Below are 12938 nucleotides of genomic sequence, written 5' to 3'. Positions count from 1 at the left end.
ATTCTCAGTTAAATTGAATGGGCAGTTTTCAGTTCAGCTGAAGGATGAGTTATATCTTTAAAAGTAAGTTGTTTTAGCTTTAGTTGGTTAATGTAACTTTTCTGCATTATAGACAGTACTATTTATATGGGGTTTTCATTAATAAACTGACTGCTATATTACCAGTGTGAATAGAGAGCTTGTATGTTGTGTCTCACTTTAACAGCGAACCACCCCACCGCTCTGGAGGAGCTGGAGTCACTTCTTTGGGTGATTGTAGTCAGTGATTGTAGTTGAGATTAATACGCATGCATCCTTCTTCAAAATTTACTGGGGGTTGTAGATAGGATGTGTGATGTTGTTTGGTAGTACTGGCAGTAAATCCAAATTGTGTTCTGTAAGCTCTTTCTTGAGCAAATAATAAGGTGCTTTTCAAGCATAAAAAAAAGTAAAAGGTTAAAAGTAAATTGAAGAAAGAGCATGACTTTGATCCATCTTACTCAAAAGCTCTAATTTGTTTTTAGATCCTTATTTCAGCAGACGATGAGATGGAGGAATCAGACGCTGAAGAGGACCTGCGTAGACTGACAAACTTAAAGCCCATTAAGAAAAAGAAGCATCGTTTTGGTCTGCCCGTATGACACATTCCCCGACCTGTGTATTTGCAGGTTTCATGACAAAAACTTCAGTCAGTGGGTTTTAATGTTGCAATTGCATCTCCCTTTTCATACAAACTGACTTAAAAGCAAGGTCTACCAACAGAATGCAAACAGTTGGAAGACCTCCAGTTCAGTTGCACTACAGACACACTGACCAATTATGCAAGAATGTCTTTTCATCATGTGTGAAAAAACACAGCGTTGTTAAGGACTGGTCGCTAAGGGGATTTGTATCTGACATTTTCGGAGAAGATCATAGAAAACAGATACAGCAATCTTACTTATGGTTACTGATGACACAGTTTAAGATGTTCTCAAAAAGGCATCAGAATCAACTAAGTTAAAGGCGTGTGTTTTATTACTGAAACTGGCTTTTGCAGCATAATTCCTAGAACAGAATAGTTTATGGTTACAAGCTGTAACTTAACGTTATTTTTTTAAGTACAAATGTTTACTTGCTACCAGGTACCTATGGAACTAATAGGTGGAACAAAGATTTTTTTTCCAAGTCTCCTCAAATCTATTTGACTATTTTATATTTAAGTTATATTTTCATACAGTTGTATTTAAAGATTCTCTTTGTCAGAGAAAAGGGTGCAGTTCCCTTTTTTGTGCAGAACAGGTCAAAAGATTTGTAGTGAAAATCTTATTTATCCTTGTGTCCTGGTTTAAGACAAAGGGGATTGCAAAGGGAAAAGCCCTCTGTCTCTGCTGAAGTCACCAAATATCACTAAAAATGCAGTCCTAAGTGTGCTTTTGACCACATAATTTGAAAATACCTTTTTTAATAGGAGGTGGTGTTTGCATATTTGACAAATGTGCACTTTAGTGTATAACAAAAATCTGTTGTGATAGGTTATTTGTGAAATGAATATCTATGGATGACTCTAATTATTTCTGTTTCTGCAAGTCTCTTGTGCATACCTCTCAAATGACCCAAAAGAGATGGAACATTTCTTATGCTTTTCCTTTATATAGCGCCTGCAGTACAGGACCATGATCCAATTGAAGCAGCTGTGCTACAATATTGCAAATAATTCTGTCCCTTGGTTTTTGTTGGAAAAGCAATCTTCTATTTAATGTGGATTTTTTTTTTTTTTAAAAACAAAAGATTTCTCCTGTTTAATTTCCATAAAGGCCAATTGTCCTTTAGTAGTAAAAAACCCCAAAACCCGAGAGGTATAATACAGTTGTTACTACAGAATTTTTGTGATTTTCAGTATCTGTCTTCTGATAATTGACAACACGTCCTGATCTGAAACCTAGCAGACATGTTTTCAGTGACATCCTTTTGCTTTGCATATTTTCTAAACAATTGTTTCTGACAGCTTTCCTTGCTTAGTTAAACCTTCTGCAGGACAAGGCGATGTGTTCAAGAGGTGACAACAGACCTTAATTGCAAATCTGTTGTAGTATCTGGACATCGGAAATGTTCCAAGCCTTAAACCAAACAGTTTCATCAGAAAACTGCTCAGAACTTTTTAAGATTTTTTACATTTTTTATAGATTTACTAGGTCTTAATGTGATTTATTATCCAGACCACTTAAATGGGCCTTAGTAAATACTGAACTGTGCGCTCCCATACTTATTTTCACTATTTCAGCTTTCCTTTTCGCTGCGTGGCTGCCGAGGTGAACACAATGTTCTGAGACTTCAGGTACACCTCGGTGTGTCCAGCCAGCTAGAAGGGACATTTTACCAAACTTTAACGTTTGCAAGTTTAGTTGAGCCACTGACCTTTGTTACTGTGCACTGAAACGTAGTAACTGCAATAAGTTTAAGTACTAGTGTTTCTTTTAGAGTAAATCTAGAAACTAATGACAACAGAAGATTGAGTTATTCTGAAATGGGGGGTAGGGGGATGGGGAAATGTCCCTCATCAGTGTTGCCTCTGGTTTAGGCGCGTTGGGTTTTTTCATTGATTGTGTGACTTGCATCTTCTATTTACCATCGGGCGGGCGCATATCTCCAAAAGCACAGTACTTCAAGGAATTCATTTTCATCAACAGAATAGTCTCATACAGCTCACTTTTCCAAAGGGATTTAAGGGCTAGGACTGGCTCTTGTCCCAAATGTCAGCATTTATTTTTTTAGCATAGGATTTGTTCTATTTCAGATAGTGAAATAAAGCTATTCAACATGTGCTACATACCATGGCACAGCCATCACTGTCCTCGTCAACCATCAGAGACAACTGAGCAGCGCACACAAATTTAACTGTACGAGCTTTCATTTTATCTTCCTTTTCCCTCCTTTTCTCCAGTTACTTAAATTATCAAAATTATTTCTATTTCTGGTATCATGTTTAGTCTGTGAAGTGTCAGCATAAAATTATGGCCTTAATCATGTAAAAATACTTGTTTTGAGCAGACCTCAAACTTATTGACCAAGTACAAAACAGCGTAAAGCACTATGGAGCAGTTTCTTGAAGGTGGTTATAGCAGAGGTATATGAATGCCTAATTTTTCATGTCTTAAGTCATAAGCTTAAACGTCACTTGGTTTGAGATTTTGATATGCATGGCAAGGTGATGTAGTAAAGCACTATGAGCCAAAGAGACAGAAGTATTTTAAATACCACAGTAGTAACAGGAGTGTGTCTTCAGAGGGTAAAACAGCTCTAACTTTCTCTACTAAGATATAAATTTTATTCATGACCTTAGCCAAATAACAAAACCTGAGGTTTTTTCCTATTCATTCTTTGTTATCATGTGAAAGAGATGGAAAATGTAAAATTGGCAGTTTTCCTCTTTTGTAAGATAAAAATTGGAATTTTTGCAGTAGGTACAAGTAGGACAAGTGCTCTTGTCTGAAGAGTTTGTGTGTGAGAGAAGGAGGTATGTGCCTAGTGCTTCACTATGTCTTACTGTTCGTTGAAATGTATATGCAGTACAGTCTGAAATAAATTTTTCATAAAGAGTTGATTCAGTAATAATATTACAACATGATGAAGTTTGCATTGTCCTCAAATTGGAGCTCTAAATCGATGCCTGGTAAACATACTTCAGGACAACTCATAGCAAAGGTTTAATTTGGGCTGTGCTTAAAAAATGTGATTCTCTTAATGAAAATAAGCTATGTAGTATAAGCCAAAGGAAGAGAAAGGAGTTGTAACTTACAGAAGAGACACAGAAGTATTGGTGGAGATCAAATTTACCACAAATGGTCAACCTAAACGTATTAACTGTTTCTAGTATCTGACCTGTGACACATCTGCATAAATTTAAAACACTGGTGTTGTCTAATATGTGGTTTTCAAGTTCTGGCTTTAATATGTTCAGGTCCCCTTGTCTTACTTTAAGTAGGTAAATGCTGTATGTTAAAGTTGCTAACTAAAATGTACTATAGCTTTTCTTCAGGGAAAACTCAGAAACTGAGTTGCAAATTAGAGCAATGCAAAGTGATCCCCTCCGGCAGGTGTCTGCTCCCGTTCCAGCTGTGCCTGGGGAGGGAGGCGTGGGCTCTCCCCTTCTGCTGGGAGCTGAGCATCACGAGGAATTTCTGCCACTGTGCTTGACTAACCCGTGTTTGCAACTTTGCTGTGCTTTTTACAGGAGAAACCAGTAATGAAAGCGAGTAAATTCAGCCACATCCAGTCAGAGTAGATCTACAGCATAGGCGTGCAAACTTTTTTAGGTAAAGTTTCCAGTTCAATTACTGAAAATTACTACTATGGTTTTACAAAGTAAAACTGCAGTATCTTTAAAAAAGGGACTCTTTTGTAGGCGTTTTTGTCTTGCGTGGGTATCCATCTCAAACTGAATGTTGGGTTTATTAGTAAGTAAATTCAGAGTATAGCCTATGTGAGCAAAACCAACAGCTGTATTCTGCTGCCCTCTGTTTGGACCATATTGTTTAATCAGTGATGTTACCTTAAACTTTTAAGGGTATCTGATGTAATTACATTGTATAATGGTTTACAATAAAGTTTGACTTACTACAGATTTGTACACTTGTTTTATACTTGTTCTGTTTAAAAGTGTTTGTGTTGCAGTGTTTATAATGTGCCGTTGTGGGAAGCAGGTTTTTCTGCTGGAGTTTAACTTCAGAACTGCAGATCTCATTTTTTTGCACACTCATGTTGGTATTCATTTCAATATATTCATTTACCCCAATAGCAAGTGCGATTTTGGTTGGAGGGACCGCAATTCTTAAGTAGCAAATTTTGCTTGCGACTATAAGAGTCCTTGCAACCTCTTCTCAGATCTGTTCCCTGAGGAGGGTTTTTGCCCTCTACGTGTTCACACATGGACAATAACTATCTGTGTTTTCATATTGAAAATAAAACCTTTGATGTGCAACCTGAGAACTCCTGAGATTGCAGAACATTTACCTGAGGCCTTCTGGACTGTAGGATGTTGTCAACCACACAGCTGATTATCACAGCCTGCTTTCAGCATCTCAAGCAAAGCCAGACCTTTTGGTCATTGGCAACAAGAACTGCATCACAGAACCTCCTCGGAGACAGAAAAGGGCCAGGTGGGCATGTTGAGTTCTAGGACCAAGTAGCCTCTCTGTCCCCTGTCTCCAGAGGGCAACATGCTGCAGATGACCAATGTCTTCCTTGCTTTAATCTCTGCTACTTCCCAAAACCATGCAAAAGGGGAAGGGGGAAGCAGTGCTGATTCTTTTCTGTCTGGCAAAGGCATAGCTCCTATGCGCTATCTATGTGGTGCAGAGTTGTCTCTCAAGTTCCAGGGAAAAGCAGCTGCGTTGATTACCGAAGTGCCTACAGCAAGCAGTTGGACTTCCCTTATTCCCAACAAAATGAGTGTAGCCCAGTGTGGGTTTTTTTCTGTTTTGTTGGGCAGAAAGATGCTGTCTTATTCTCCAGGTTCCCTGGAGGTATGCCAAGGAATCTACCATCAATTTTCTAGAGCGCTGGAGGAATGAGGAGGACCGTGTAGGATGAGAGCTGGCTCGCTGTGAAGCTGTAACATGACCATGTACAGGTGATAGATTTTTTTTTTTTTGGGGGGGGGGTGGGTAGGGGTGGTGTTTGGGTTGATTTTTAGGCTGCAAATGGGGAGAGGTTGATACTTTTATACCAGAATAGAGCAGAAATCCTGTTCTTAGGGGTGACAGCAACTGCAGCTCACTTCCTATCTTGGTGGGAGCAGTTTAGCGTATTCTGCTGGGCTGGACCTGCACAGTATCGGTCCGTGACTACCTCTGTAACTCCTCTGTGACTTTTGCCCATTACTTTCATTACTTCCCACCTACTACACACAAGCAGCCCCATATCCACTGTGTCCTCAAAGGGAATTCAGAAAATAATCTTCAACCTATCAAGCCTGTCAGCCCACTGAGGGCTGTTAGCAGTTTCCTGGAGAAGTCAAATCTGTAAGATGTGTGTTTCCTGGAGATCGCAGTGGCCAGATGTGTGTATGTTCACTAAGTTCTCCATGGTCATTGCTGTATTTTAGCTGCAACCATTTCTCAGCAAAGGAGTTTTCCACACTTCACAGTGGAAAATGAAAGAAGGTGAACTTGTGTTTTTAATAGCCACTATTAAGTAAATGAACACGTCTTGTTTCGTTGTTATTCATGTCCCATTTAACAGATCTTGGGACCTCAACCAGGTGAACAGGATTCCTACTCTGAAATGTAAGTAACTGTAGATTTAGGTGGGGTTTTTGTAAGGAAAAATTAGCCCATGATCTGTAAGAGGAAATGGCTGTGCTTGTTGTTCAGCATTGGTTTAGGAAATGTATCATCAAAGAGAACAGAATTGTCCAGGCTGTGGGGGATGGCTTGGAAGCTTCGGGATATGCTGCCTACCTCTGTAGACACCTCATCTCCTACCCCAAATGGTGTGCAAGCTGAAGGTGTTTTAATTTTGTTGCTATAACGGTTTTCTTTGTATAAATTAAATTGCCATGAGGGCATAAAAACCAGCCAAAACCAGGACACATCCAAACTGCTTCTTAACCTAGAAATAATTCCCCCAGTAGTCACATAAAGGAAAGTATCTTCTCGGGCCTGGAAAGAGTTCAGCTTAAAGGCAAAATGGGCACCCGGAGGCCTGGGGGATGGTTGACAACCAGCAAATCCCATAGTCCTGGTTGTATGGCGCTGGTGCTGTGGTACTGATGTAATGTCTTCATGATGAAAAATACCAATTTTATTTTCCCTCCTGTGCTTCTTCCTGTAGCCTAAACAAAACGCAGGTGGGGCTGGGGAAAAGGCCAGGGCAGATTTCTATCGCTACAATGGTGGATGTTTCTAGTAAAAGATGTTTGGAGGTCTGCCACGTCTGCCTTTCTCATGTTAACATACCTGGCTGGAGTCTTGGCTCAACGTGGGTGTTGAGTGCAGTCACAGAAGCTGATTTTTTTGCATGATGCAAAGAATTAATGTAAAAAAATATAAAAATAAAAGGGAAACAACTCCCCACTCAACCCTCTCCTGGTAACAAAAAATAGAATTCATGCTTAGAGTTTTGTTGGGAGGTTTTTTTCTATTTAACTGAAAAACTGTTTAGAGGGTAAATGTTAAAAGTTCTGGAAAGGATTTTACTGCTGTCAGCATGTACAGTGGGGAACACTGAATTTATTCATGTCTGAGTGTGCTGTTCCTATACAGATGACAAGTGAAATAATTAAACTTACTAATACCGCTGTAAGTAGAAAATGATTTTACTGCCTCAGTTGTGTAAGAGCCAGCATCAGAGCAAGCTCAGCAATAGACCTGTAAGGGTAAAACGGTATCCTGTTTTATAAACTCTCCAAAACGCACAAAATAATCTTCTGTCAAAGATCCCTGTGCAAAAGCAGTTTAGGGCACAGTGTTGTGCTTCAGATGTTAGGTTTACATAATCTTACAGAACGCATGTTTTGTTATGCAAGGAGAAAAACACAAGTGCTATTCCCCCCCCCCCAAGAGGATTCAGAGTCACTTTTGTGTCTGTACCAAAGTTTTGCCTTTTAAAGTTATAAATAGAGCCCCAGTGGACTCCCAGGGAAGTGGCTTTGTAGTGGATCGGGCTTCCCTGCGGTCCCCTGCCACAGCTGTCTGCTCTCGTCAGGCCCCAGTGAATACTGCAAACCCTAGTCATCGCTAAGAATAAACCTTTCGACAACAACAGCCTCTCTCGACCTGAATTGTCCGAGGTTCTGGTTTGGGAAAATGACCCAGCTAATGACTTCATGGTAGATGCTCTATATAAGTCGAGGAAAAAAACAGACGTTCGCACAGCTCACGGGCTGGATTTAATCGAAGCCGGGAAACAACCTCAGGAGGGATTACGGTCGAGTGAGCTCCGCAGTTATGTCACAGGTACGGGGAGCTCTGTATGAGCCTGGCTTTCGTTAGAGCGGGGTGCCCAGCAAAGCTGTTACCGTTTAGACAGTTTGCCTGGAATAGCTTGTTAGCAAGTTACTCTCGTTCACCGGGGAATTCGGCTTTTCTGCTCTATGTGACTTGTCCGATTATGTTGAAGTATTTGAACAGTCTGTTTATATATTTTAACAAGTAAATTGTTAGGATGGATTATTTGATGAAGAAGGAAAGCAGCTGCCCTCTACGTGGTTTATTAATTTAGTTTTAAAATGTTCTGGTTTACCATAAATATTTCTGTAGGAAGGGGAAAAACCATTTCCACTGCTCTGGATTGGGATGTTTCACAGAAGGAGTGATTTCTGCTTTTCCAATGCGCTTTCTCAGACAATGATTTGAAACTTTGGCAGTAGGTGTGAAAGGACGTGGCTATACTGAAGTGTGCTGCTGTGTAACGCTTAATCTATTAACGTGCAGGAAAAGAGAGAGCGTGACTGAAAATTGTAACTGTTAGGATACAGTATTTGAGACTGAAATTTTCTATTACACACGTTTACATTCATTTTGTAACTAATGGCTTGTTTTTGCTGTGCTCCCCTATAATCAGTGTTTCAAAGTGATCTTAAAATTAGCTCAGAATTGTTTAGGTTTTCACATAAGCATTATGTTTTCAAGACAAGCTACGTGTGCCCGGCAGAGCTCTCCCAGCGTGAGAGTTTTACATGGTGGGTGGGATGGAGAGTAGGGACACAGGACACAATCCTTCAACCACGTAGTGTAACTCGGTTCAGCTTATTTTCTTTACTCCAAAGAAAAGGAGACTTAAAAAAACCCAGTCATATGTCTTGTAAACCAACGCTTTTTGACTTGTGACAGGAGATAAAGCAGCGGCTGCACTGCTCTGCCAGCTGAGAATGGCTCCTGCCAAACCCTGCTTACAAATGCACTTGTGTTGGGAGCAATTAGCAGTTGTGCGGCTGCGACACTGGGAGCTGCTGGTGGGTCCAGGGCTTGCCTCTGGGGCTCACAGCAACCTTTCTGAGCAGCTTTTTTGCCTTTTAGCTGGGGGCCAGCTAATCCACAGCAGCTGTCCTGCTGGAAAATCCACCTGTAATTAAAGCATGAGAGGTTTTATTTTATAACTGGATGAAATTCAACAGTTCTGCTCAGCCTGGCTGTGTCTTGGTGCATCTCGAGTGCCTCCTTTCCTTACCCCATCCCCAAGAAGTCCCTTGTCCCTGTGGAAAGCAGCCTCACAATTGTCTCTTGCCAATAACGGGTGAAGAACCTAAGCAGGTTTTGTTATTCCTGTTAACAAAACAAGGGGGGGGGGGGTGTTCCCCTTTCTGTGTTGGAGCCAACCCAGGTCTGTACTGGCTGCCTGTGGACAGTGCCATGGACATGGGGAACCATTCCCATCCCATGCCAATTTTCATTACAGACGGACAAATGAAACCTTGGCTGTAGGGATGTTTGGTTCACCAGCTAACTGACCAAAAGCTGTTGTGAATTTTGAAGGGTTTGCTACCACCCTTTCCCCTTGCTAGCTTTGGTTACTCATAAAGTGTTTTCCCCAGAGGTCTTGTGAATGTTTTGTTTCCCACAACACAGATTGTTGGGATTGACAGTGAGCTATTCTGAGCGTTCCCGGGAATTTGCAGCGGGCAGGAAACATGCCGGAGGGTCCAGTGCAGGCAGCCTGCCCCTGCCCAGAGCCAGACATGCCGGCACTGTCTCTGCAAGCTCCCTGGCACTCACTGCTCCAGCCATTTGCAGGCCTTGATGTTTTGTTTCCCTCCCCAACTGTTTTTAGCTTTACAGGCGGTGCCTAGAAACATATGAGTGGGCTCCAGCGCTGCCAGAACCCAAATATCAGAAGCCCTATGTACATAGCAATGGTCAGAGAAGTTTCTCGATGGTTCAGTGTGCAAATGCGTTAAAGCTGGAGCGTGGGGGTCTTGCGTTCTTTTTAATTGCATCTCCTGTGCCCCTGCACCCTGCTGCAAGGTGTGCCTGGTGTGGGACCTTGGCAATCTGTCCTTTACATAGTAAACTGAAGAGGGAATTGTTCACGATGCTGACTGCTGGATTGATGTGTCCAGCTCTGAAGTGCTAATTTAAAGGTAGGGATAGGCTGATACGAACCAATGTTCTGATTTTATTCTAGCAAGATAAACTGTAAACAGATTAGTACTTGGATGTTGCAGTGCACCACCTGATGATGCATCGATTTCTATATTAGTTTTCCTTCTCCTTCTTTGGGTTCTGAGTCCAGTGTTTCAGATGTGTTTAGTACATGCTCATAGACAGCCCTGCTGAGTGCTCAGATACTTTTGTTTCCTAAATTTAAGATCAGTAACTATGGATCAAGTGTTAAGTTTATTCCAACTAAATCAAAAGAGATTTCAGAATCTCTCTGACCAGTTTCCCAAAGAAATAGTGAGTAGACTGAGGCACAAGCAAAATTTAGTAATGAAGGTTTTTTTCCTTCCCAAATATCGAACAGATTCTTGAATTACCAATCTGTACTTGAAGAATGATCAGGCAGGGCTGGACAGAGAAAATGTTACAATAATTTTTTTAAAAAATTAAGCAATCCACTGTCTCTTTCAAAGGCTGCACAATCAAAAGACAATTTCAGAAAAGTATTGGGGCAACAGATTTTGGAAAGAGCAGTGAAATCGCAGTTGTGCAAAAGTCTGGAGTAGCTGAGTGTACGGTCTCAGAATTTAAATAGGTGGAGTATTGTATACAACTCTGTGTGTTGTAGCCTTTGGGTTAAGGCCATTTTGTTCCCTATGGTTCTAAACATGAAATGCTGATGTGTGAGCAATACCTCTGTTTCTTAGCCAGCCCCAGTGAAAAAGAAGCGTCCTCCAGTGAAGGAAGAAGATCTCAAAGGAGCCAGAGGAAACCTTTCCAAAAACCAGGAAATTAAATCCAAAACCTACCAAGTGATGAAGCAGTGTGGTAAGTCTCCTTGATGGAAACAATTAAGCAGTCTTCCAAAGTAAAACATCGACTTAATTGCTCTGTTCAAGTGAAAGGGTGCACCTCTGAAGCAGCAGCCAGCAGCGTGCTCGCTGACCCTGGCCTGGCTGTGCAGGGACTTTGCATCCATCGCCTTGACGGCACCAGGAGGTGCCAACGGGGCTCTGTTTGGAGTGATCATTCTCTCTGCCTGGACAAAGCAGAAAAGAGAGTCCTGAACTGGGGCTCAAACCAAGCCCTGGGCCCATAGTCAATGTCAGTGACTGCCCAAGTTGAAGATCAGAGGCTTGGTCATAGATTAGGGGATTTCTGGCCTCTCAAGTGGACGAATTTGATGTGTTTGAGATTAAATAGAAACTGGGGGGGGGGGGGGAATAAAGGGCAGAACATGACAGAGAAGAGAGCGGCTGCTTGCACTGAACACCCCAATGCTCTGGCTTTGTGTTGCTTTTCCACTACCAGTGGGAGAATCCAAGGATAAATGACTAATTTTAACCCCTTTTCACCACAGTAGTTTCCAAGTTTCTAAAGTGCCTGCAGGGATCCAGGGCCAGTCAATGGTAGTGACCACCTAAGGTGCTGGCAGCTTCCCTGTGCTTGGGATGACAGTGCTGTGCTTTAAGGTTTGGGAAGTTGATGGACAGATGAAATATTTATCAAATATGCCTCTATATATTTCAGCAGCACTAGTTTTACTCCCCAGACTTGGTGTGCTACTTCACTGATTGCCTCTCCTGGTTTTCTTTTCCAAGAACAAATGGGCTCTGCAGCACCCTCCATATTCAGCCGGGATCGGACGGGGGGTGAAACGGTCTTTGAGAAACCTAAAGAGCAGCCAGCCAAGAGTGTCTTTGGCTGACGACGGAGCTGGATGTGTCTCACCCAGATGATTGTTGTAACGTTTTCCCAAATTGCTGCCCCTTACACTAAACTCACTGTAGACGTAAATAGCTAATTTCTACTGTAAGTCATTAAGTAGGGAATAGACTCATGTCAGAGGGTACAACTTCCATGTTAATTTTTATTATGTGCTTTCTTTCTACGTGGTGAATGGTGTTTGCTATAATGGTTTAATAAAAAAGGTGGTTGGAAACAGCTTGGCATGCTGTGGTGACTAATTTCAATTTAGGCTTAGATTAATTCTGTGGACGCTTTGGCGTTACAAGCTATGATCTAGTCGAACATAAGGAATAAACATCCACATGACACAGTTGTAGCGTCAGCGCCATTTCTTCATGTTGTGCCCTTGCCAGGAGGGAGCTGAGGAGGAGCTGGTCGATGGGGCATCACAGAAACCTGGAGATTTCACCCAAATCTGTGCTGACCATGGCTGGGGCCTGGTGAGGCCCCTCGGGTCTGAGGTGCGCCACAGGGCGGGGTGTGCCACAGGGTGGGGCCTCCCCTCACAACGCCCCCTCAGAGCCCCCTCATGGCCCCCTCAGAGCCCCCAGGGCAGCAGGGCCGTGGTTTGCCCACAGGCAGCTCTGCAGGGAGGTGAGCTGGCGGGCTGTCAGCGTGCCCCAGCGCCGAGGGAGGGCTTGCTGCCATTCCCCAAGGGCTTTTTCCTCACTTCCTGGAGGTTCTGTTGGATCCGGCGAGCAGTGGGGTGACAGACCAGCAGCACGGGTGCCATGTCCCTCCTGACTGAAGAGCTGAACAACCCACTGAGTGTCTCTGCACAACAGCAAACCCACTCTGAGTGGAAGGGGTTTTGTTTGCAACTCTGTTTACATCTTGATTTGCTGCATTAAACATCAAACCTGGTTTTCCCCCACTATTATAAATTGGGGTATTTTCCCTCAGCGGGATCTTTGTGCTCAAACATGGACGATCCTCTGCTTTGTTGGCAGCCGCTGTGCTGCTCCCACACCCCGAATCTCTGGCAGCACCTCCGGAGACAATAAGGTAGGTACCACTTTTATTTGAGGAATTGCTTTTATTTTGCACAGACTAGACCTGATTAAGAGTGAAAGTGGTGTCGAAGGTCTCTGTGCACTTTGCCTTTTATTTCCCAAACACTTGACAGATAAA

General features: G+C 42.5%; 1 protein-coding gene across 2 annotated transcripts in view; it reads left to right on the top strand.

Annotated features, from left to right (window-relative positions):
* The window catches only part of LOC129211378 (musculoskeletal embryonic nuclear protein 1), a 44264-nt gene extending 32262 nt beyond the window's left edge, over positions 1–12002 (top strand). The window contains exons 8-11 of one of the 2 annotated variants that reach the window (XM_054838406.1): positions 504–614; positions 10615–10630; positions 10770–10886; positions 11660–12002. In XM_054838406.1, coding sequence (XP_054694381.1) covers positions 504–614; positions 10615–10630; positions 10770–10886; positions 11660–11766 — 351 coding nt within the window. In that variant the 3' untranslated portion in view covers positions 11767–12002. Of the gene's footprint in view, positions 1–503; positions 615–7651; positions 7917–10614; positions 10631–10765; positions 10887–11659 lie in introns of those variants that run through there. The other variant, XM_054838405.1, reaches the window with a different exon arrangement.
* The last annotated feature ends 936 nt before the right edge of the window (positions 12003–12938 follow it).

This window comes from Grus americana, chromosome 11, assembly GCF_028858705.1.
Source record: "Grus americana isolate bGruAme1 chromosome 11, bGruAme1.mat, whole genome shotgun sequence".
Lineage (NCBI taxonomy): Eukaryota > Metazoa > Chordata > Aves > Gruiformes > Gruidae > Grus > Grus americana.
Note: the sequence above shows the minus strand (reverse complement) of the source record. Positions and strands in the feature narration are given on the sequence as shown.